Source organism: Camelina sativa, chromosome 13, assembly GCF_030686135.1.
Source record: "Camelina sativa cultivar CO46 ecotype springtype chromosome 13, ASM3068613v1".
Taxonomy (NCBI): Eukaryota; Viridiplantae; Streptophyta; class Magnoliopsida; order Brassicales; family Brassicaceae; genus Camelina; species Camelina sativa.
In genome coordinates this window covers 23,556,924-23,580,474 of record NC_141892.1, presented here as the reverse complement: position 1 = coordinate 23,580,474, position 23,551 = coordinate 23,556,924, and the positions used below count along the sequence as shown (strand labels likewise).

The following is a 23,551-nucleotide window of genomic DNA, read 5'->3' as shown; positions in this document are numbered from 1 at the left end:
TTACAACTCATATAACCTATAACCTATCAAATAATTAATCTTATAACATATTATATAGAGTTTTATTATATAGGGGATATTCTAATCAAAATGTGAAATTATCGGCGACAAATGTTTCTTAATCAGGTACTAAACATAAAGTTAGCTTGTATTCTACTTCGGTTTAGAACTAAATTTTTTTTTGGATATGCACCTATTTAATTTGTGTTCCAACTGACATCGGTTTAGACATGGTTTTATCACCAGAAAACCGACCTGGTTAACAAATCCGTGTTCGCATGATAAATCGACCTTGGTTGGTCAGGTTCTGATAATTTACTTTACTTATTTGAGTTGGCCAGAGGCAGAGTGTGTCCAACGTTTTGAGTCTCTCTCTCTCAGGAAAAACCAATCCACAGTAAAAAAAATATCTCAGGTGCGTTGAAACATTTTCAAGTTATCCCATGAAATTTTCGGCTATACAGCTCTTTGCACATTCTCTATGGTTCTTCTCCCGGATTTACTAACGACGATAAGACAAAACCCTAATCTTAAATCTGCACCCAAAGAGCTTCAAGTTAACTTTTATATCCACTCATAAGGGGCTCTTACCCGCGATCATCTTTTCCGGCGCTTGGCTTCCACCTGAACACACCAAGTTGTTGTTAACACCAGAACAAGTTGTTTCAGGCAAATCAGTAAAAACAAACGGATTTGATCCGGATAAGAGAAGATATCAAAAATGAAATGTTGGCTTTTTGTGGCTTTACTAAGATCTCAAAAATAGAGTCAATGATGGTGGCAAAGGTTATTGCTATGATGCTATCAAAGTAACAACTGAAGTTGAAAAAAACGAAGAAGACAAAACCTACCTTAAGATCATTGGTTGGTGATGAAGCAAACCCGTTCTGAGATCTTTTGACTCCATCTTCATCAGAGCTGCATTCAACACATACAAAGTGCTCCAGCTTCTTTGCTTCTTCAATCGTCATGCCTACACACGCTGGGTGATACCTACAATAACATAGTTGTAACTCCTAACTCTTCTGACTAGTCTGACATCACAAGGAGCTCAAACAGTGAGCACCCAGTATTTTCCGTTGTAATAAAAGCAAACAAGCAACATACATGATTTCCTAACAAATTCCCCAAGAAAGCTATAGGCTTTTCAACTAGAAGAATGATACAGAGATCCGACTTTTTCTGTACCAGACACCATCTACATCCGAAACACAAGGCAAGTTGTTCCGGATTAGGAATAACAGTTTTCTAAGAGTATATTATCATCAGAATTATATCTTACAAGTTGAGTAACTATACTTGGTGAAAAAGGAGGTGAAATAGAATGATGAAAATTAGCATTTACCAGTCCTTGCACCCTTCACACTGCACCATCAGATCATCTGGGTTATACGGCATTTCACATTTGCAGTACCTGTAGAGCCAAGTAAATCCCAAAATGGATAAATAAAAACTCATGGAAATCACAGGAGAGAAAAAGGCATGTTACATTACTACTCTATATATCTACTTACACAGCAACTCGATCAGGGGTAAATGCGCCAGTAGCAGCCTTATACTCGAATCTACAATAATAATCTTCCGCTCCAACATTTTCAAGCCTAGTGTAGTTTTTAAAGGTGTGAACGATACATTTCCCTTCGATGGTGTGTGCACTTTGAACATCATAGTGATCAGACAAGAAAAGCTCTTTGGCTCCATGGAACTGCCTCCTTCCCCCAAGTGATTCTTCAGGACGGTAATACCAACGACAATGCACCTTCACATTGTTCCTAGCATCTGCTTCAATCTTCTCAACACACGCCACATAAGGAGGCTTACCAGCATCCGATGGACGCATTAACACACAATCACCCACTGCAAAAAACCACCTCAACAATCACATTTCTAAGTTCAACTAAATTGATAAAAACAAAAACAGCAGATCTGTATTCCACACGGTATACTCAAATGATAAACAAACTACAGTATAGAAATCTCATAAGCATTATAGTTCCCTATCATCGTATCAAGCAATGCATACACATAGTTAGCCACCAATTAAGCCTAAAGCACACATTTTCCAAATACAACACAGTAAATAAATGTCCCTTCATAACTCCAAAACAAAACGTCGCTTCATAGATCACATTCTGCATACAACAAAGTACATATTCCAAAGTTGTGACGTAACACAACTTCATTGAATCAAACCTCAAAGCAACCAATAGAACATAAGTTTATATAAAAGAACATATTTTTTTCCCTTTTATCAAATTGAAATGAGAAATCTAATCTCAGCTCAATAACCCAAAAGAAGCATTCAAAAGAGTGATTAGTGTTATAGAGAGTTCACATAGAGCTTAATTTGGACTGACCTCTAACAACTTTGGTGGTGCCTCTGATAGTATACGAGTCTATATCTTTCTTGCCAAGCTTGCTCTTCGCCGATGAAGAAGCGACACCAGGTCGAGTTTTCGCCATGAAATCTTAGGTTTTTTTTTTTTCCACCGACTCGCGAGCTCGATTTAAGCTGGGTTTTTGTTTGGTTTCTCGAAATGTATAGAGATTGAAACTTTCTATAAGATCAGAAGAAGCTTGAGATCGATGGAAGGAAGAAGAAGAAATCACAGAGGAACGAAGAGATAAATCTAGAACCCTAGAATGTCTCTCGGAGAAGATGAAGTATTTTCCTTTTTCATTTTATTTTTTGTTGTTTTTTTTCCCCAATCTTTTAATATGAGCCAATTATTACAAGTTTTGTTCAAAATCGATTTAAGGCCAAAACTTCTAACACAATTGTTTTTTGTTTTGTTTGTCTTTTTATTCCGAAATTTTAATAGCCTAAAAATTATTTAATAAAAAAAAAATATACAGTATATCAAGTCAAATTAATATGTAAAAAATGCAATCTGAAATTGTGCATTTATATATTATATATAAGTAAACCTTTTACTTACCAAATACAAGTAGTTTTTCGCAAAAAAAAAAAAAACTCCAAAATTTCAGTGAGATGCAACAAATAATTAAATTTTAATTTATTATCAACCTTTTGTTTCTGTAATCATCATAATTAACATTTTTCTTTCGTTACAAGCTTATGAATTATGATAGAAGAAAGTTTGTTGAAAAAAAAAAAAGAAAGTTTGTTAAAAGGAAATTTTATTTTAGATATATTTTTTATGAGTACTAATTTTTGTTACTTCCACAGCCCATTGGAGTACATGATACCGACAACGGTATAGAACCATTGAACTTGTTCTTCCTCAAACTCAGCTCCCGAAGTTCGGCAAGACTACCTTGTAAGATTTAGGTAAGAAACAGTTTAACACAGCTTCAATCTTCATAACATGAATATAATTTTTAGTTTTGAGAATTTATTTTCTAGTTTACCTATTTCTGGAGGAATGTCTCCACCGATGAGATTCTCATCTAAGATCAGTTCCTGCAGATTCCTGAGCTCTTTGATGTCACCACTCAACGTACCGCCAATAACATTGTTGCTTAAGTCAAGACGCTGAAGAGTCTTCAAAGAGAACAATTCATGAGGGATAGAGCCGTTCAAGCTATTCCTACTCATGTCAAGAGAGATCAAGCTGGTCAAGTTCACAAACGCATCTCCAGGAATCTCTCCTCCAAAATCATTCTCGCTTAAGTTAAGATACTGGAGAGTCTTCAAAGAAGAGAACAATGTAGGAGGTATAGAGCCGTCAAAGAGGTTAAAATTCATGTCAAGAGAGATCAAGCTGGTCAAGTTCACAAACGCATCTCCAGGAATCTCTCCTCCAAAATCATTCACGCTTAAGTTAAGATACTTAAGAGTCTTCAAAGAGAACAATTTAGGAGCGATAGAGCCGTTAAAGAGATTATAACTCATGTCAAGAGAGATCAACCTTGGCAAGTTCACAAACGCATCTCCAGGCATCTCTCCTTCAAAACCACTCAGGCTTATGTTAAGATACTGAAGAGTTTTCAAAGAGAACAATTTAGGAGGGATAGAGCTAAGAAAGTTATTATAACTCATGTCAAGAGAGATCAACCTGGTCAAGTTCACAAACGCATCCCCAGGAATCTCTCCTTGTATGAAATTAGACGAGATATCAAGCATAACGAGAGAATTTATACGCAGGACCGGTCTCAGAAAGCTAAAACTCACTGAGACCGTGTTCTGCGTATAAATGAAGTCCGTCTTGCCAAGAGAGCTCAGATCTAGGTGTGTGACTTCTCTGGAAGGCGAACATCTCACAAGTTGCCATATGCAGCAATCTGAGTTTGGCCTCCATGTCATGAAACGTTCCATTAAGTCGATTTCTGCTATGGAATGGTTCTTGACATTGTGAGTCATCAGCAAGTTCTTGAACTCGAGAAGGGATTGTCTTTGGTCTTGTGGGCAAGAGAAAGATAGTTTGGGTATGAAGAAGACGAAGAAGAAGATGAAGAGCAAGCAGGAGAGAGGACATGGCTTCAGCATTTCTTTTCTCAAAGCTTTTTGCCGTTCGCCACTTGCTGTGTCTTTTTTGTCTTGCTTTGTAATTATGAGTTATGACAAGTCCAAGCTGACTTGTCGGGTCTTCCACCTAACGTCTGCATTCTCAAAAAAATTGTTGAAATTTCCATCATGTTGACTTGACTCCACATTTGTTTCTGCATTTATAATTATCTAAAAAACACAACAACAAAGATATAGATATCACATCTGATTAGATACTCTTACTAAACTAACAATGTATAAAACTCAAAAAAAACGCATAAAGAATGCAGAACCGGTTTGGATGGGAATGACAGTTGAATCTGGAGCCATCGGTGAGCTACTTCCGCTGCCATTATTGCTGCCACCTAGAGTTCTTCCGACACCTTGAAATGAAACCCTACGCTTCTCTCGTTCCTTCAATGAGACCGGTAACACGGTCAATAAAAAAAGGGAAGCAGACTAAATAGTATCTCATCTAGCACCACAAAATATGTATTTATCAAATCTAGCAAGACCAAACTACCCGTTTCAACAATTAGTATTTCTAAACTTTCTAATACAAAATGAACAAAACTCAAAGATATTCATGTAAATCTGAGTGTGAGCAAGTGCTAGCTATGGCCTTGAAACTAGCATATACCACTACAACACGAGAATCAAAATGTTAAGAACCCTAAATTGACATACTTTAGCTAAGGTTAAACTCGATGTTGAGAGTGTTATAACATCAATTTGAACAGTTAAAAACAATTTAATTGACACACTTTTTTAATCACCATAAAGTATCATCGGCTAAGTCATCAGCATCACTAGCAAAAATGAGGACTGACCTTGTCGTCTTGAGGTCCATCGGAATCACTGTCGGAGTCAGGACCAGACCTACGGTTAAGATCGGAAAGAATTCGGATTCCACCACGACTACTCGATGGGTTCACCGGTTTCTTATCGTCTTTTGAAGACATTTTATTTCTTTTCTTTTCTTGTTATTATTCAGCCGCAGTAGTCCCTTCATAACTCCAAAACAAAACGAAATCTACCAAAAGATCACATTCTGCATACAACAAAGTACATATTCCGAATTGTTATTATTCAGCAGTAGTGACGTAACACAACTTCATTGAATCAAACCTCAAACAACCAATAGAAGATAAGTTTATATAAAAAGAACAGATTTTTTTTCCCTTTTCTCAGATTGAAATGAGAAATCTAATCGCAGCTCAATAACCCAAAAAGAAGCATTCAAAAAGATTGATTAGTGTTACAGAGAGTTCACATAGAGCTTAATTTGGACTGACCTCTTAACAACTTTGGTGGTGCCTCTGATAGTATACGAGTCGATATCTTCCTTGCCAAGCTTGCCCTTCGCAGAAGAGGGGTTTTCGCCATGAAATTTAGGGTTTTGTTTGGTTTCTCTTGTTTTTTTTCGATTCTGTTACTCTAAAATTCTGCCAGAGTGCAAGAGGTTTACGACCTCTGCAAGGAGACTTTCACTAGCAAAGCTCCTTCTCCTGCTTCCATTGCTCTCCAAAAGCTATGCATTGTGTTGGGTATTTCTCTCTTTCTTTGATTGAGTTAGTGATGTCGGTAGAGATTTAGAAAGATTTGGTTTAAAGGGTTTTTAGGTTGTGATCACTGGATTTGAATAAATGTGGAAAATTTTATCATGAATAGCTCACTTTCACTTGTGAATCCCACTATTAATCTGGGCAATTGCAACTTCACAATTTGAAATCGTCAGAGTCGCTGAGGAATAATGCAAAAGGTTGAAACTTTATATGTATACATGATGAGATTTATGGTTTGGAGAGAAGAGATGCATCAACCTAATCTATTATACATAATGGGACTATTAGGATCAGTGATTTTAGAGTTCTCATTGGGGGTAAAGGTTGAATTTTTTTTTTATATGTTCTGTTTAGAGAAGAGATACAATTTTCGATTGGTACTGAAATCTTTCTTGTGATCAAAAATCAGTAAGTGATGCTTTTCCTTGCTACCGTTTTGCTTTCACATTGTTAATTTCGGGGATTTGATTGTTTGAATGGATTGATTTGATTACAGTTGCAAACAGTGTTGAAACAGCCATCTTTACTGACCATTGTGTGTGTGTTTGTGTGTCTTGCAGATGAAACAGAGACCAAAGACTGAACCTGAAAAGGAAAATTTGCCACAGCTTGTTAATTTGGTTTATACATTGTCATCACGAAGGAGGAGGATTATTGCAAGCCAAATCCATATAACCGATAGAAGTAGGGACAGTAAATATCATATGTTTGATTATATCCCTATCTCTTCTTCCTTCATAGGCTCACAGTTTCTTTCTTGTTTGCGTTCATAGGGGAAGTGGAGGAACAATTCAGTTTGATGTTGCAATTGGTTCATGTTAGTGATTCCATTGCATGACCATCCAGAGATGACTGTGTTTAGCAAAATCCAACTATGGATCACTTCATGTTAAAGCTTACGATTGAGTCGAGCCTCCATGTATTATCTCACAAGACAAAGGTGTGCCCGCTTCTCTTCCAGGTTATCCTTTTTTTCTCATCTGAATAAAGACTTGTTACAGCAAGGCTGGCAAACAAACACTTTTGCGATTGATAATAAAGACTTCTTGCGACTACTTTGTTACAGCAAGGTTGGCAAAATTGGTGAGTGACAAAGTTACAACACCACAGTCTGAGGCTCTGAGCTACCATCCCTTCCTCCACTGCGCTTACTCCATGGTACCTAAATATACAACACTCCTTTTTGTAAGAACAAATTATCTCACAAATCAAATAATTTTCAAAATGTTAACTATTTCTTTTTAAGAAGTGTTGCAAAGATGCAAAATTTATAATAAAAATGTTAAGAACTACTCAAAGGGTTCTCTACCATTGGAGATGCTCAGATTCCCTCTGGGAAAAAAATGAAGTGTTTTCCTTTTTCATTTATTTTGTTGTTGTTTTTTTCTTTTATACGAATACAAAAATTGTATTCTTTTTTGTTTGATTTTGAGAAAATGATATATTAAAGCCAATAATTTATACATGTAAAAATATTCATTTTGAAATTGTGTTAGACTTACATGCATTTACATTTAAATATAAGTAAAACTTTACTTAGAACCTCCTAGTCTTCAACAAATAAATTTTCAGCGAGATTCATACTATGTATAAAATATTAAACGTAATTTAACAAATAATTTAATTTATTTTAATTTTAATATCGACATAATATTTTGTAATCATCATTAATAAACTTTCAATAAACTTTAATTTATGATAGAAAAAAAAGTTTTCTAAAATGCAAATTATTATTGAAAATATTTTTTGATGAGTAGTAATTTCTGTTACTTCCACATTCCATTGGAGTACATAAACACAAGTGCTATAAGAAATCCGCAAGAACAACCTATGCCTGCAGCTTTCCATGAAAACATTGTTTCCTCTTTATCTTCTTCTTCTTCTTCATTTGATGGCTCCTTCTCCTGCGTAGAGCATGGTACTTGGATTTGCACTCCACAGATTTCGCTGTTGTTGGCGTAAATGTTTGGATCATTCAACCTGTCTAGCTGAGGACCTTCAGGGATTCTACCTGCAAGTTTGTTGTTGCTCAAATCCAAAGTATTCAGCTCGCTTAGCTTGGATAACGTTTTCGGGATTTCGCCAATGAGGTTGTTGTGTGAAAGGTCTAAGCTCTCTAGCTTGTCGAGATCTCCAAAACTTTGTGGGATTGATCCAGAGAACTCGTTGTTGGAGAGGTTCAAAAGCTTTAGGCTTTTGAGATTCCCTAAAGAAGCTGGGATTTCTCCGTGTAGCTTGTTCTTGGAGAGATCTATGAGAGTATAGAGGTAGAAATTTCTATGGAAAAGAACTTGTCTTGATTTCTTCCAGTTCACTGCAAAACTAAATATATCTTGTGTTTTGATCTCTCTAAAGCTTTCTTCGTCGGTAAAAAAGAGTAACCATGGACGCATAACCGAAGATGAGCTCTCAGGAGACATTATCATGCATGCAAGATTCCCAAGAGATGAAGGGATATACCCATCAAGATTGTTCTCAGAGAGATCCAAGACCTGAAGCCTTGTGAGATTGGATATGCCTTCTGGAATTGAACCTTTGAGGGAATTGTTTCTCAGGCTAAGAACCTCTAGAGAGGAAGGTAACAGGGAGGTCAAACTCGCGAAATCTCCGGAGATTTTGTTGTCATGGAGATCAAGACGGATCAGATTTGAGAGATTTCTGAAGTTCTGAGGAAATTCGCCACTCAAATTGTTGTCACTCATTAAGAGCATACTAATGGCACTCCCGAAGTAAGATGGAATATCCCGGGAGAACTCGTTGGAAGATATATCGAGAAACTCAAGGTTTGACTCGGGACCAAACCTCGGGAATTCACCTGATAATCTATTCTTTGACAAGTCCAACAACATCAGATCAGAGCACTTTGTAATAGACTTTGGTACTGATCCTGACAAGTTGTTTTCAGACAGCATGAGTATCGTGACCGATGATTCCATATCAGGGATCTGACCAGAGAAGTTGTTCCTTGATAGTGCAAGATAGTATAAGCTCCAAGACTGAAACAAATTTGGAGGCAGTGAGCCTGAGAGTCTGTTGTCTGACAAAGTTATGAATCTGATTGTCAGATTAGATAGCCATGCGGGAAAACTTCCTTCGAGTCTGTTCATGCTCAAATCCAAGTATTCAAGACTTGTTTGATTCTTGAGCCAATTCGGAATATTCCCTTCTAAGCCACAAGAACTAAGTGACAGATGTGTTAACTTAGACTGTAAAAAGGCAAAACCATTGTTGTTCCATTGAAGTTTGTTTCCTCCAAGCCGCAGTATCTTCAGCTTCTGAAGACCAAACAACCAAGCTATGGGAAACTCACCTGACAAGCCATTGTTATTCTCAAGCTCAAGTGTTTCAAGATTTTTCAAATTCCGAATCGACGATGGAATTCCACCCGACAGCTTATTCATGCTCAAAGACAGAACTGATAGACTGACTAAGTTCCCAATACCGTCTGGAATCTTAGAAGACAAGGAATTGTTCCTAAGATCAAACGTTTTAAGCTTCGTTAACCGTGATATGGACAACGGTATAGAACCATTGAGCTTGTTTTGCCTCAAAACTAGCTTCCGCAACTCGGCAAGACTACCTTGTAAGATTTTTAAAAGGTAGAAACTGTTTAACACACAGCTTCGATCTACATAACATGAATATAAAGTTTAGCGCTTTTCTAGTTTACCTATTTCCGGAGGAATCTCTCCTCCAATGAGATTCTCATCTAAGATCAGTTCTTGCAGATTTTTGAGCTCTTTGATGTCACCACTCAACGTACCGCCAATAACATTGTAGCTTAAGTCAAGACGCTGAAGTTTTTTCAAGGAGAACAATTCATGAGGGATAGAGCCGTTAAACTTGTTATCACTCATGTCAAGAGAGATCAAGCTGGTCAAGTTCACAAACGCATCTCCAGGAATCTCTCCGCCAAAACCATTTATGCTTAAGTCAAGATGCTGAAGAGTCTTCAAAGAGAACAATGTAGGAGGGATAGAGCCGTTGAAGCTATTGAATCTCATCTCAAGAGAGATCAAGCTGGTCAAGTTCACAAACATATCTCCAGGAATTTCTCCTCCAAAAAGATTCTTGCTTAAGTCAAGATGTTGAAGAGTCTTCAAAAAGAACAATTCATGAGGAATAGAGCCGTCCAAGCTGTTCCAACTCATGTCAAGAGAGATCAAGCTGGTTAAGTTCACAAATGCATCTCCAGGAATCTCTCCTTCAAAACCACTCGAGCTTAAGTCAAGATACTGAAGAGTCTTCAAAGAGAACAATTTAGGAGGGATAGAGCCGTGAAAGCTATTCGTACTCATGTCAAGAGAGATCAAGCTGGTCAAGTTCACAAACGCATCTCCAGGAATCTCTCCTTGTATGAAACTAGACGAGATATCAAGCGTAACGAGAGAATTTATACGCAGAACCGGTTTCAGAATGCTAAAACTCACTGAGACTGAATCACCAAAATTGAAAAGAGAGCTCAGATTTAGGTCTATGACTTCTCTGGAAGGTGAACGAGCATTGCATCTCACGCGTTGCCATTTGCAGCAATCTGAGTTTGGCCTCCATGTCTTGAAACGTCCCATAGAGTCGATTTCTGCTATAGCTTGGTTCTTGACACTGTGAGTCAGCAAGTTCTTGAACTCGAGAAGGGATTGTCTTTGGTCTTGTGGGCAAGAGAAAGATAGTTTTGGTATGAAGAAGACGAAGAAGATGAAGAGGAAGCAGGAGATAAGACATGGCTTCAGCATTTTTTTTTTCTGAAACTTTTTGCCGTACGTTTGCCACTTGCAGTGTCTTCATTGTCTTGATTTGTATTTATTGCAAGTCCAAGTTGATTGGTAAAATGACTTAAATCCGAACAAAGCTGACTTGGCGGGTCTGCATTCTCAAATAAATTGTTGAAATTTCCATCATGTTGACTTGACTCCACAGTTGTCTAAAAAATACAGCAAAGATATGCAAGAATGACATTTGGTTACATGCTCTTACCAAACTAACAATGTATAATAACTGTTCCTAAAAATGATGTATAAAAGACGAAATTTATTTTCCACAAATTAAGTAAAAACTATACCACGAGTGACACCGTTTATGTTGTAAACTATACAAAGCCAAGAAGTAAACTTACATATATAGACCCAAAAGAACACTGACCCTTGTAGAAAGTTCTCGAATTTCTGAAGAAGAACAGAGTTGGCGAGACCGGCTTGCTTAATGGTCTGTCTGAGATCAGTCAAGGGCTTTGGTGGGAATTCCATTGCCTGAAGCTGGTAGTTCAGTGGAGCTCCAGGTCGAGATGAGTCAATAAAAGAGCTCGTTGATCGTGTGATGGTGATTGAACTTAACCACCAGGCGTGTCCCGTCAGCTAGTCTTAGCTGGATCGATGTTGTTGGAACGGTTTCATCTATTACAAGACTTTGAGATGGTGCTTGTGCGGCTGAACCGGTTTAGTTGGTTTGGATAGGAATGGCGGTAGAATCTGGAGCCATCAGCGAGCTGCTTTCACTGCCGTCGTTGCTACCACCTAGAGTTTTTCCAACACCCTGAAATTAAACCTTACGCTTCTCTCGTCCCTACAATGAGAAATGAGACGGGTAACTCGATTATAAAAATAAGCACTTCCACGTAAAGAATATCGTATCCGGCCCTACAGAATATGTATTCATCAAATCTAGCAAGACCAAAATCCCCATCTCTATAATCATTAATCTAAAATCTCTAATTCAAACTGACAAAACCAAAGATATTTCATGTAAATCTGAGTGTGAACAAGTGCTAGTTTAGATAACACAACTTTCAAGACCAGTAATATTATCATCAGCATTCAGTATGGGATATCTACAAAGGAGGTGAAAATAGAAGGATGATCATTAGGATTTACCAGTCCTTGCACCCTTTCACATTGGACCATCAGATCATCTGGGTTATACGGCCTTTCACATTTGCAGTACCTTTATTGGCAAGTTCATAAATGTATCTCCAGGAATCTCTCCTTCAAAACCACTCCAGCTTAAGTTGAGATGCTGAAGATTCTTCAAAGAGAACAATTTTGGAGGGATAGAGCCGTTAAAGAGATTAGAACTCATGTCAAGAGAGATCAAGCTGGTTAAGTTCACAAACGTATCTCCAGGAATCTCTCCTTCAAAACCACTCCACCTTAAGTTAAGATACTGAAGAGTTTTCAAAGAGAACAATTTAGGAGGGATAGTGCTGTTAAAGAGATTATAACTCATGTCAAGAGAGATCAACCTGGTCAAGTTCACAAATGCATCCCCAGGAATCTCTCCTTCTATGAAATTATACGAGATATCAAGCGTGACAAGAGAAATTATACGCAGAATCGGTTTTAGAATTCTAAAACTCACTGAGACTGAGCCATCATATTCGGAAATAGAGCTCAGATTTAGGTATGTGACTTCTCTGGAAGGCGAACGAGCGTTACATCTCACAAGTTGCCATTTGCAGCAATTTGAGTTTGGCCTCCATGTCTTGAAACGTCCCATTAAGTCGATTTCTGTTTTGGATTGGTTCTTGACATTGTGAGTCAGCAAGTTCTTGAACTCGAGAAGGGATTGTCTTTGGTCTTGCGGGCAAGAGAAAGATAGTTTTGGTATGAAGATGACGAAGAAGAAGATGGAGAGGAAGCAGGAGAGAAGACATGGCTTCAGCATTTTTTATTTTCTGAAATTTTTTGCCGTATGCCAGTTGCTGTGTGTTTCTTTGTCTTGTTTTATTATTATGACAAGTCCAAGCGAATGGTAAAATGACTAAAATCCGAACAAAGCTGACTTGTCGGGTCTTCCACTTCATGTCTGCATTCTCAAATACGCAAATCGTCGAAATTTCCATCATGCATGTTGACTTGAAACCATTGACTCCACATTTGTTAATGCATTATTAAGTATCTAAGACACACAAAAAAAGATATCCATATGACATTAGATGATAATGTATAATTGTTCCGAGAAGCTTGTATAAAACTCAAAAACGCATAAAAGAAAATATTTATTTTCCATAAATTAAGTGAAAACTATACCACAAGTCTTTTTTCTTCCCATAAGAGAGAGACACCGTTTATGTTGCGTATACAAAGCCAAGAAGTAAACTTACAGGCCCAACATTTTTTTTTGGTTACAGTAGCAGTTATGAAGATCTCATGATAATGCATATAGAGATAGAAAAAAAAAGAACAAACCCTTGTAGAAAGTTCTAGAATTTCTGAAGAACAACAGAGTTGGCGAGACCGGCTTGTTCAATGGTCTGAGTGAGATCAGTCAAGGGCTTTGGTGGGAATTCCATTGCCTGAAGCTGGTAGTTCAGTGGAGCTCCAGGTCGAGATGAGTCAATGAAAGAGCGAATGTCGTTGATCGTGTGATGGTGATTGAACTTAGCCACCAGGCGTGTCCCATCAGCTAGTCTTAGCTGTATCGATGTTGTTGGAACGGTTTCATCTATTACAAGACTTGGAGATGGCGCTTGTGCTACTGAACCGGCTTGGATGGGAATGACAGTTGAATCTGGAGCCATCGGTGAGCTACTTCCGCTGCCATCATTGCTGCCACCTAGAGTTCTTCCGACACCTTGAAATGAAACCCTACGCTTCTCTCGTTCCTTCAATGAGACCGGTAACACGGTCAATAAAAAAAGGGAAGCAGACTAAATAGTATCTCATCTAGCACCACAAAATATGTATTTATCAAATCTAGCAAGACCAAACTACCCGTTTCAACAATTAGTATTTCTAAACTTTCTAATACAAAATGAACAAAACTCAAAGATATTCATGTAAATCTGAGTGTGAGCAAGTGCTAGCTATGGCCTTGAAACTAGTGTGAGCAAGTGCTAGTTTTGGTCTTGAAAACAAAGCTGATCATGAAAAAAATATACGAGATGGATAGAGTACTAATACAGAGGACTCACAGGGCATTTCTCTTCCCTTCGCATCAGATTGACATGTACCGGGGCTCTTCTATCAGCAGGCTCAAGCTCTTTTGGGCACTCAGACTTTCGAATGCTCTACAAGAACACAAACTAAATCAATAACAGTTTCACAATGAAACTCATTCATTCACCTCTAACACCATTAAAAAATTGAATTATTCACCTCGAGAAAAGAAGCATTATCAGGATCATCCAATTTCCTCAAAGGACCATCATCGATGGTGAATCCATTAGACCAGAAAACAATGTTGTGAACAACAGGCTCAGGCTGTTGAGGACCAGCAGACACGTTTTCACCTGAAAGCAATCTCCCTGTCCCAGTGAAACTCCTGGAACTCGAAGAAGGTGGCTCAAGAGGTCCTTCCACAGCTCCTAGTTGTCTAGCTTGATTAAATATCTCATCAACATCATCTTTCTTCGAAGGATCTTGAACTAACATACCACTGCCAAGAACAATAAAACATCACTATTAGACAACATTAAAGAAACCTAAATCGACATACTTAGCTAAGGTTAAACTCGATTTTAGAGTGTTATAAACATCAATTTGAACAGTTAAAAAACAATTTAATGATTATAATAATTCATTATCTAATTCGATAACTCTAAGAAGATCCAAACATTACTAAAGACGATCCCCTACACACTTCTTTAATCATCATCACTTGTAAAAAAATGGAAACAAGAGGACTGACCTTTTCTCACCACCGGTGTAGTATTCTTGAGGTCCATCGGAATCACTGTCGGAGTCAGGACGACCTACGGTTAAGATCGGAAAGAGTTCGGATTTTACCACGACTACTTGATGGCTTCGCCTGTTTCTTGTCTTTCGAAGACATTTTTTTTTGTTCTTAAAAACTCCGATGCGACGAACTGACAACGAACGAACGCTAGAGAGAAGAGAGACGAACGAATAATCAAAAGAATGAATCAATCAAGAAGATGAAGATGATGAAGATATCAAAACGCAACGCTAGATATAGAGAGACGCTCATTTGTCTTACGCGCTGATTAGGCGCGTGGAGTTTCTTCTCAATGTGTGTGTGGTCTCTCTACTCTCTGGTGTGTGCGAGAGAGAGCGCGTGACTTCAGAAGGAGGAGTACAAAAAAAGATATAGTATATAAGATTTGATATGTTTTGGTTGGTACTTGTGGTTTTGACACTTTTTTAGTAACTTTCCTTGTGGCATGACGTTTTGTTGTTCCTTCTATTTTAATCTTTGTTTATTTGTTTAAGCTTATAATATCTACTTATGTCGACCCCCATAATTGGCCTATTTCAATAGTTTTCTTTATTTAAATTATTTTATTTAGAAACTTAAAAAATGTATCAAATATGGTTTTGTGGTCTAACCGGTTTTTCTAACAACAACGAGAGATATGAATGTTCAACTAAACGAGTAAAAAATGTTGCTGTGGCTAAACAAGCTCTAATGGCTGAACCAGACAAGTTCGGATCAGACCGGATGTTTAAAAGTTAATAAGTAATATTCTATGTTGTTTTGGGCCCGGTTAGATTGGACCAGACCGACCAAACATCAGTTTCCTAAAGTTAAATGATCATCCCTATATCAAATTTGCGCACTAAACCACAAAATTGGGCTCTGAGCGTACGGCAACATCTCCAAATGAGTCAATGGATGGGGTAATAAAATCTTGGAATCATATGAAAATTTGGTTTCAATGTATGAATCTTCTGATGGAGGGGGTAATCAATGTATCCTCTCAGAAAAAATGTCACCACCGGTTTTAGTTATCAAGTCTGTTTAAGATTTAGAACTAGATTGAACATACTTTCCGCTTTTATAAGATGATCATCTCTTCTTCTTTGGTTCTCCTCCTTCTGTGTAGTCCTTGATAAGGGCTTCAACATCTTTCCAGAATAAACCCTCAACAAGAACTCCATCTTTTGTGAGCCTAAATACACACGCACATACACAAAAAACCCCATTTTAAAACAAGATTACGATATACAAAGGTTATGCCGTGTGCATATGTACGACCAATGCAGAGAGAGAGAGAGACCATTGAGTGACACTTTTGGTGAGCTGGACTGACTTCCCAGCTGAGATTGAGTTCGGATCAGCACTGTCGATGGTGAGAGTATACAGATCAGAGAACCTGGGTAACTTGGAAGATACCACCAAACCAGTACTGGTGAATGATCCCTGCATATCAACCATCCAAATTTCAAATCAGGAAAAGATGAGCTAAACAACCAAATAAACATAGCCGAGCTCTAGCCAAACCATTAGCCTCCTAACAGAATAATCATAGCAAAACAAAATGGAGTTCTCTTTCTTCCCTAACCAATGAGTACTAATCATATGTTTGGTAAGATCGCACCCCATCGTATAGAAATTAATAGCATGTCTCATGTAACAAGTTATTACTAATCACATCAACCAAGAGAAACAGGAATTTCCACCGCCAAATTATCAAGACTTCAACGAATCAAAATAACATAGGAAAAATAATTGGATTAAAGTGAGTGGAGTGAAAGAGAAATGTTGCACCGCTAAAGCTCGATTCATAAACATCAAGATCACCGAAGATATACAAACACTACTAGAACACATGTGAAGCTAGCAGAAGCACAATTCTAGATATTTACAAAATAGAAGGACATCAAAATACACCACCAGCTATGAAGAAATGAATGTAGGGAAGTATGTATAATTATGCACCGAAATCACAGAAACTGCAGTCAGCTGTGTTACAAGCAAAGCAAGAACGTAGCCCAAAAGCACACAACCTATCAAAAGAACACTCAACGAAACAGTATTTTCCCAACAGTCAGGAAACAAACCTCAAGAGGATAGGTGAAGAGTATGGCATTCTTCTCCTTAATGTACAGAATCAGCTGCATTACCGCAGTCAACACCACATACTTGCCAGAGTCAAGAATTAAACAAATCTATATCCAAAAGATTAAGACTTTAAGCAGTCTATACGATCATACATAAACCTAATAGACATTCTAGTTTCTCAAAATCTAATCCAAACAAGACAAAGCAATCGAACCATACCAAGGAAACAATTATCAATTTCAATTCAAATCTATCCTTAGTTTCAATCTTAACCTTAACGAATCAAGCATCTAACGAATACGATGACCAAAACAAAAAGGATTAATCCGATGCAACAGATCAAAAAGTCTCTGTTCTGAGGAAACTTCTTGTTGTAGAATTGAGCAACAAGAGCAACCACGATTATAATCCCTCCTAAGAGAAATTTAACGTTGCTCAATCTCACATCCTCCTTGTACCCTCGGCTCGTAACGATCTAATCATCCAAAAAAAGGACAAAACTTTGATTGAGATTCATGGAGAAATCGATGACAAAAGATTGTGGGGATTTGATTAATGTTTCTATGACTTACCTCGGAGACGGATTCATCGAGGAGGTGTTTGATAGCATTATGGTCTAACAAGTTAACCTTCTTAACGTTCTTAGTCGCAGATTCTGGCTTCTTCTCTTCCATGGCTGATCGAGACAAAATATCAAATCTTCCAAAGTTTCTTCTCTTGCAGAGTGAGATATGCTTCCTGTAAGAGTCGGGGAGCGTTTCGGTCAGATGACTACAATCTACGTTTGATACGATGCCGTTTTGCGGTTGTTAATATTGGGCCTCACATGGGCTTCGGACAAATAAAGCAATTCCACTAACATACGACGCCGTTTGTCATGGTCTGTTCTTTACTTCTAAACCCAGTTTGACGTTTGTAAGAGCGAAATTAAATGGAAAAGAAAAAACATTTTATTTTTTTTTGTTAAAAAAATAAAATAAAGAAATAAAATAAAATGTTTTTTCTTTTCGAAGCAGATTTAGTTATAATAAAAGAAAAAATAAAATAAAAGAAAAAACATTTTAGATTTAGTTATACTTTAAATTGGTATAAGTGGTTACATTGGTGTAATGATTATGAACCTTTATTATCCAAAACATGATTCATTCTGGAAAAAATCACCAAAAAACTTCACCAAAAGAACCATCTTTTCGAAGCAGGAGGTTTTGGAGCTTCATCATGTTCATCCTTTGTTCTATCCTCCATTCCCTGCTTCAGTGACTCCAGTCTTTTTCTGTGACATCCACACACATAAAAAGATTCAGCTTTAAGCTAAAAAGCAAACCAAAAGCAAACAGATATTACAACATAAAAGGTTTTATAGGCTTCACTTTCTATAATACTAACAATCAGATACACAGAGCAAAGTAAAAGCAATTTGGGAAGATGATCATGATGGGTTCATCTAGTCACATGCAGCATATTAAATCAATGATCCTATATTATGAACATTGTTATATACTATGATGTTTAAATTTGTTACAGTACTTGGTATCCGTCATCCGACCGTGCAAACTCCATCTCCGGCGAAATCCTTCAATTCCTTCAGCTCCACTTGCTAGAATCAAGTGCCTGATTATAAAACAAATGAAACTGTTTTAGGGAACATTTGGACTTAAGAACAGAGGTTCAATTTGTAAACATCTGTAGATATACATGATTGCATGGTAGCACGAATCCAGAGACAACTCTTCACATATAGATTATCAAAAACAAAATATACTACAGAAATTTTGAAATCTGAAATTGTCTCTGCATCGCATTGCACTGTTAAGAATGAGTACCTCTCTAGTGATGTGGCTTCAGCTTCAAGCTGAGTAATCCTTTCCTTAGCCAGATCAATAGGCATTGACAATCCTAACTTGTGTTCACTCTCTTGAAGTCTTACTCTCAATATCTTGTCCTACCAGAAAGATAACAAGAAAAGGAAATATTCAAGAAAATGGACATAAGAGATGCAATGCCTTTACTTAAAAAAACAAAATCAAAGCCAATAGTTACCCTCTTTTCAGCACATTGTCGATATATGGCAAGCTCATCTTGGCAAAATGGTTCAATGTCATTGATTTGCAAGCCTATAAAACCAGAGAAAACAAATACTATATAATCCAAACGAAGGATAGATAGACTTGAATGGGAAAAAATAGAGACTTACATAGGAATAGATTCCTCAAAATCCCATCGCACAATTCAACACCTTCGAGCACATGTGAAGCAATTTCAGGAGGGATGACAGGGGATGGAGGACCCATCATTAGGTCATCACCGACCAGTATGGTCTCCTCCATCATTGGTTGTGAATCAACTGAAAATTGAAACACCAATATTAAACCTTTTAATATAATTCAGCAAACAAAAAAAAGTCTTACTACTACAAGGATCGAAAAACACTTTTATCAGTTCATATTCAATTTTCCAAGAAAAGAAAAAAAATACAATTTCCATGCACAATGGTGATGCAGATTGGTGAAAAGGTATACTAAAAAGGAAATATTAAGAAGGTATACAAACACAGCTTAATATTGTTTCAAACAGCCTATGCGTTTGTAAGATTACAATTTGTTTCAAGATTGAAGCTGCTAAACAATGTCGGTTTCCTGAGTTTGCATTCTCTAATTCACCAATTTTCCAAAATGCAACACAAGATAAGCGAAGCAACAAAATAAAATTCACAATTGCACAAGAATCAGTAACTTACCATCCATGACTGCTCCGTATCAAATCACTTCAAGGACTTAAGAACAGAGCAAACCTGAGAACCCTGAAAATTCATATTAACAACAAAACAAATCATCAAAACGGTGGAAAATGGTAAGAAAAAATCTCACTTAAGCATTTCGTCGAACAGTTTCTAGGCATGAGAAGTACATACTGGTTCAAAAACCTTCAATTCCGCAACTGAGAAAAAAATATTCTTCCAGGAATCAAGCAGAAAGCATCTATAGAAGTTGAGGTAATAATATGACAACAAAGAAATATAACCCGACGACGCCGATCACAAAGTCCCCCTCTTCTCAGGGAACTTTCTTCTCTCAGAGGCTAGCTAACTAAAAGGGTCTTTTTGTTTCGACTCAAATCTATTTCTAAAATACGTCGTCGTTTCATGTATTATAGGTATTATTCAAAACGACCAACTGTAATTTTACAACATCTTCGACCTTTTTTTGACAAAAGTCAAATTCAAAGTACAGACGAAACTGACTACTGTCTTTATATAAGTTAAATTGTCTGAAAGTATCTATGTTGTGTCAAATAAATATAGTCACTCAAAATCCAGCAGAGGTTTCTTGGAACGAGCAGCTGATCTCTTCTGCTCCGTTATACTAAGAAGAGCTTTGCGCCTAGCTTCAGCGCTATCCAAGTACTCTTGTATCGGAGGGAGAGTGATCTTTTGTTCTTCTCCACCAGCTTTTGCTCGACGAATCAACTGTCCAACAAATATATAACAATGTTTTTAATCATCTGCAATCGCGTAACATTTATAGCACAAGTCTAGAAGACGAGGTTCGGGGCTTTAAACCTTTGAAGCCCATGTTCTCTCTGCTCCTTGACATACATCTCTAATATCCCTTCCTGACATCCTGCGTAGCCAAACAAAACTTGTTACGGTTTATTATGTACAAGATCTTCGATGGCCTTGAAGTAGACTTAAGTATAATGGCAACATTACGTTTCTGTGGCCTGAGCAAGCTGGAGTAGCTCAGGTTTTGAGAGTTGTTTTGCGTATTGGGCGATGATTTCTTGACGTGTTTGTAAATCCGGCAAGTCAAACAAAATCATGGAATCAAACCGGCTACAGATACACAGATAACAAAAAAAACATAGGACACTAGTCATGATACTGTAGCAAATAACCGAACTGGTTTTTTAAGAGGTTTTTATTGCTCTACCTGATCAAAGCGGGATCAAGATCTTGTTTTCTATTGGTTGCAGCAATCACAACCACTTTTTTGTCTTGTTCAAATCCATCAATCTGAGTTTAAAAAAAAAACATAGAAGCATATTCATCATTCTGGCAATAGCTAGTCTCTCGTCTCATGTATATGTGATATTGGTCATTTTTGTTGTGTGTTTACCTGCCTCAGTAGTACCGACAAGACTCTACGCGTTGCTTCATGCATCTCACTATCACGAGAGATAGCAAAGGCATCGATCTGGATTTGTGAGTTAGACAAGTAATGTTTGTAATTCATAGTCAAAATTTTGGAAGGAAATATCAGACAAGAATAAGAAGCAACTTTTTTCTCACCTCATCAAGAAATATAATCGCACCATCAGAAAGCTCATTTGCTTGTGAAAACACAGCCCCTAGAAGCCGCTCGCTTTCACCATAGTACTTAGACATTACAGCTTCAAGCGGCACATATAGCAATGGTATGCCCTGGCAATAATTTGCAAAATGTTAAGAGATCAAGATTCAAATAAAAAACGAAAGGTCAAATAGGGTTTGTAAGTTCTCGACAACTCACAGCTTGATTAGCAATAACACGTGCACAAGATGTTTTCCCAGTTCCTACGGTCAGAGTTTATGGACATCAGATTCATTATAGTTTCTATAAAGAAGGACGAAATTGCAAATGCACTCTTCTTGCGCTAACCTGGTGGACCCTCAAACAGAACAGCCCGCGGTCGATTTGATTCAAATTTGGACCGTGTACCACGTACTATATCATCATATACTTCAGGACTATGAAGGGCCATCAATATTGTATCTTCTATCTCTCTGCATCATGATAGAAGCTAATATATAATATAGCATATTAATGGGACAGAACAGCAAAGATGTAACCAAAGCTTACCGCTTTTGTTGATCATATCCAGCAATATTGTCCCATGATATCTCATCGACAGAATCATCCCCAAGAGGTTTATTAACTCCATAGATTCTCACTCCCATCGATTCCAACTGAGATATAGATTTGTCCGTAGATGGTTCACGAACACTACCTCTACTTCCACCTCCCTTATTTTGTCCAGCTTTTGTTCCAGCTACTCGCAAAGCTGAAACAAATGCCTCAAGTTCTTCAGTAGTCAAGCTTCCCTTCTTTATGAACTCAACTTCCTAACACATTTTGTACCATCGTTAAGATGTTATGAAATAAAATAACCAAGAACATTTGACGATTGAGTAAATTTGTGAAAGAAAATTGAAACTTACCACTTTATCAGAGGTGATCAAGGAACCAAAGATAAGAATGCACAAGTCATCATCTGAATCATCTTCACTTTCTTCTAGTTTCTTCTTGTTTTCCACACTGCGAAGTGATATTTGCCAAGCGACTGGACTGAAGTAACAAGAAAGGGGTAGCGATTAGTTTTATATTGTACATCAGGCTTCAAATTTCTTCGACACAACTAAGTAGAACAAGAAAATTACTTGTCCCAAGCACGCAATAACATGTCTGAACCACCAGTGCGATCTGAGACTTTCACACCTAGTTGGGATCCAATGTTTGATATTAATTGTGCAACTTCACAAGTAGAAGGAACTTGGAACTTCAAGGTAACCTAAAACACAGAAAAAACACTTGTATCATCGAAGTTATGCATCAAGGAACACTCAGAAGTAAGTCATATACCCAAATTCTTGAAACAAAAAGAGAGGGAGCATTCACCTTTTGACCCCTGACAGCAACATTGAACCGTGGGTAAGAACCATATTGAGTTCCTTTACTTTGTATTAGTTCTTCAATGCGAGCTCGTTCTTTCTTGGCAATGTCAACATAGTTTGGTGGAGAATCTATAGGAACAGTAGGTGACTTGTCATTAGCCTGCAAGAGGTTAAGATATCAACACAGTAAATGGACTAATTCATCTATCAACACCAACGATTCAATTTTTGTTGTTTTTGTGTGTGTGTTACAAAACCTCATCAGATTCAGCATAAGCTACTCCAATTGCTCCAAAACTGAAAAGAGCACCCAAAAATGCAGGTGCCATGGAAAAGCATGGAGAATCGTTTAGGGTGCTGCAAGATCTCAAGACTTGATTTACTTTTGAATTACTCTGCTGCTCAAAGGTTCCTGCAAAAATCAAAAGACACAATTTTTACTAAGAGAAAAAGATTCTACTGGAAAGAGAAGTGACAAAGAACTCGTCATCGTCTCTAGATCATAATCAGAACACCAAAAATCAAAATTCCAGTTATGAAAATATGGAAATTGGAAACTTTAATGTAAGGGATCATAAGAAGCTTCTCGTGCTGCTTACAATTCTTGAAAAGTCCCAATTTTCATACGAATTACCAGTTCATACAATCAAATGGGTTCATTAGAAACACGCTATGAAATCAAGGGATCACCTAATTATAAGAAAATTACAAATTCTTGAATTCAATAGAATACCGGTATAGAAACAGCGACGAAGCTCTCGTGCCTTTGGGTGGGAAGGAACCATGGATTTAGGGTGAGAGAGAGATCCGCGCCATGCTCGAGATGCTCGAAACAATTTGTCCAGAACCGCCATTGGTGTTTTACACAATTTTTATCGAGCTTCAAGGGTTTATGAGGTTTTTTGAGGATCCCATCCGACCGTATACTAAAACCCCTGTTTAAATCGGTAGGCGCTGGTCGAGCGGTGGAGGTAACCCTAGCAACTATCGGGAAAATCAAAGATTAGACAGTGATTAATTGGAAACTAATTTTAGGTTTATTTTATTAAATTAACAATAAAATAAAAATATATTGTACTAAATATATGTATATTTTTGTTTATGTTAAAAAAAATATCAAATAAAATATAAAACTATAGTATTGTCTTT

The 23,551-nt window shown here is 37.3% G+C and overlaps 7 protein-coding genes and 2 long non-coding RNA genes across 10 annotated transcripts; 2 read left to right on the top strand and 7 right to left on the bottom strand.

Moving 5' to 3' along the window:
* Window positions 1–305: 305 nt before the first annotated feature.
* On the bottom strand, window positions 306–3,181 carry LOC104773293 (chromatin remodeling protein EBS). Its single transcript, XM_010497869.3, has 5 exons — window positions 2,358–3,181; window positions 1,515–1,857; window positions 1,346–1,414; window positions 852–993; window positions 306–624 (listed from the first exon to the last, which is right to left on the bottom strand). The coding sequence occupies exons 1-5, from the start codon at window positions 2,461–2,463 to the stop codon at window positions 598–600; spliced, it is 687 nt and encodes a 228-aa protein (XP_010496171.2). The 5' UTR covers window positions 2,464–3,181; the 3' UTR covers window positions 306–597.
* On the top strand, window positions 3,174–3,554 carry LOC147929897 (uncharacterized). The gene is made up of 2 exons (XR_015578301.1): window positions 3,174–3,292; window positions 3,431–3,554. It is a non-coding gene; the product is annotated as an uncharacterized LOC147929897 (long non-coding RNA).
* A 6-nt stretch (window positions 3,555–3,560) lies between these two features.
* Window positions 3,561–4,653, bottom strand: LOC104773292 (receptor-like protein 46). The gene is made up of 2 exons (XM_087480781.1): window positions 3,669–4,653; window positions 3,561–3,612 (listed from the first exon to the last, which is right to left on the bottom strand). Exons 1-2 carry the CDS (start codon window positions 4,448–4,450, stop codon window positions 3,561–3,563), a joined length of 834 nt encoding a protein of 277 aa, XP_087336907.1. The 5' UTR covers window positions 4,451–4,653.
* Window positions 4,654–5,261: 608 nt separating this feature from the next.
* On the top strand, window positions 5,262–10,913 carry LOC104773290 (uncharacterized). 2 transcript variants are annotated; one of them, XR_015578300.1, is made up of 7 exons: window positions 5,262–5,997; window positions 6,576–6,699; window positions 6,789–6,976; window positions 7,082–7,173; window positions 7,928–8,282; window positions 8,371–9,614; window positions 9,744–10,913. It is a non-coding gene; the product is annotated as an uncharacterized LOC104773290 (long non-coding RNA). The 2 variants fall into 2 exon arrangements; XR_015578299.1 differs by having other exon boundaries at window positions 5,551–5,997; window positions 6,789–6,955.
* Window positions 7,727–10,795, bottom strand: LOC104707574 (receptor-like protein 46). The gene is made up of 2 exons (XM_087481850.1): window positions 9,686–10,795; window positions 7,727–9,595 (listed from the first exon to the last, which is right to left on the bottom strand). The coding sequence occupies exons 1-2, from the start codon at window positions 10,746–10,748 to the stop codon at window positions 7,782–7,784; spliced, it is 2,877 nt and encodes a 958-aa protein (XP_087337976.1). The 5' UTR covers window positions 10,749–10,795; the 3' UTR covers window positions 7,727–7,781.
* Window positions 10,914–12,993: 2,080 nt separating the features above from the next.
* LOC104773288 (plant UBX domain-containing protein 4) lies at window positions 12,994–14,897 on the bottom strand. The gene is given in 5 exon segments (XM_010497866.3): window positions 12,994–13,612; window positions 13,922–14,017; window positions 14,106–14,385; window positions 14,638–14,697; window positions 14,699–14,897. Coding segments are annotated over 5 exon segments (921 nt in total). The 5' UTR covers window positions 14,782–14,897; the 3' UTR covers window positions 12,994–13,210.
* Window positions 14,898–15,583: 686 nt separating this feature from the next.
* On the bottom strand, window positions 15,584–17,520 carry LOC104773287 (signal peptidase complex subunit 2). Its single transcript, XM_010497864.2, has 5 exons — window positions 17,325–17,520; window positions 17,076–17,227; window positions 16,752–16,833; window positions 15,968–16,110; window positions 15,584–15,859 (listed from the first exon to the last, which is right to left on the bottom strand). Exons 1-5 carry the CDS (start codon window positions 17,424–17,426, stop codon window positions 15,757–15,759), a joined length of 582 nt encoding a protein of 193 aa, XP_010496166.2. The 5' UTR covers window positions 17,427–17,520; the 3' UTR covers window positions 15,584–15,756.
* Window positions 17,521–17,798: 278 nt separating this feature from the next.
* On the bottom strand, window positions 17,799–20,021 carry LOC104773286 (uncharacterized). The gene is made up of 7 exons (XM_010497863.2): window positions 19,664–20,021; window positions 19,490–19,552; window positions 18,947–19,096; window positions 18,793–18,866; window positions 18,576–18,694; window positions 18,280–18,363; window positions 17,799–18,025 (listed from the first exon to the last, which is right to left on the bottom strand). Exons 2-7 carry the CDS (start codon window positions 19,494–19,496, stop codon window positions 17,923–17,925), a joined length of 537 nt encoding a protein of 178 aa, XP_010496165.1. The 5' UTR covers window positions 19,497–19,552; window positions 19,664–20,021; the 3' UTR covers window positions 17,799–17,922.
* On the bottom strand, window positions 19,891–23,457 carry LOC104773284 (uncharacterized). Its single transcript, XM_010497861.3, has 14 exons — window positions 23,136–23,457; window positions 22,660–22,814; window positions 22,407–22,562; window positions 22,169–22,299; window positions 21,950–22,076; window positions 21,591–21,853; window positions 21,390–21,514; window positions 21,261–21,304; window positions 21,041–21,172; window positions 20,868–20,945; window positions 20,682–20,764; window positions 20,462–20,584; window positions 20,312–20,372; window positions 19,891–20,218 (listed from the first exon to the last, which is right to left on the bottom strand). Exons 1-14 carry the CDS (start codon window positions 23,254–23,256, stop codon window positions 20,054–20,056), a joined length of 1,764 nt encoding a protein of 587 aa, XP_010496163.1. The 5' UTR covers window positions 23,257–23,457; the 3' UTR covers window positions 19,891–20,053.
* Between the last annotated feature and the right edge of the window lie 94 nt (window positions 23,458–23,551).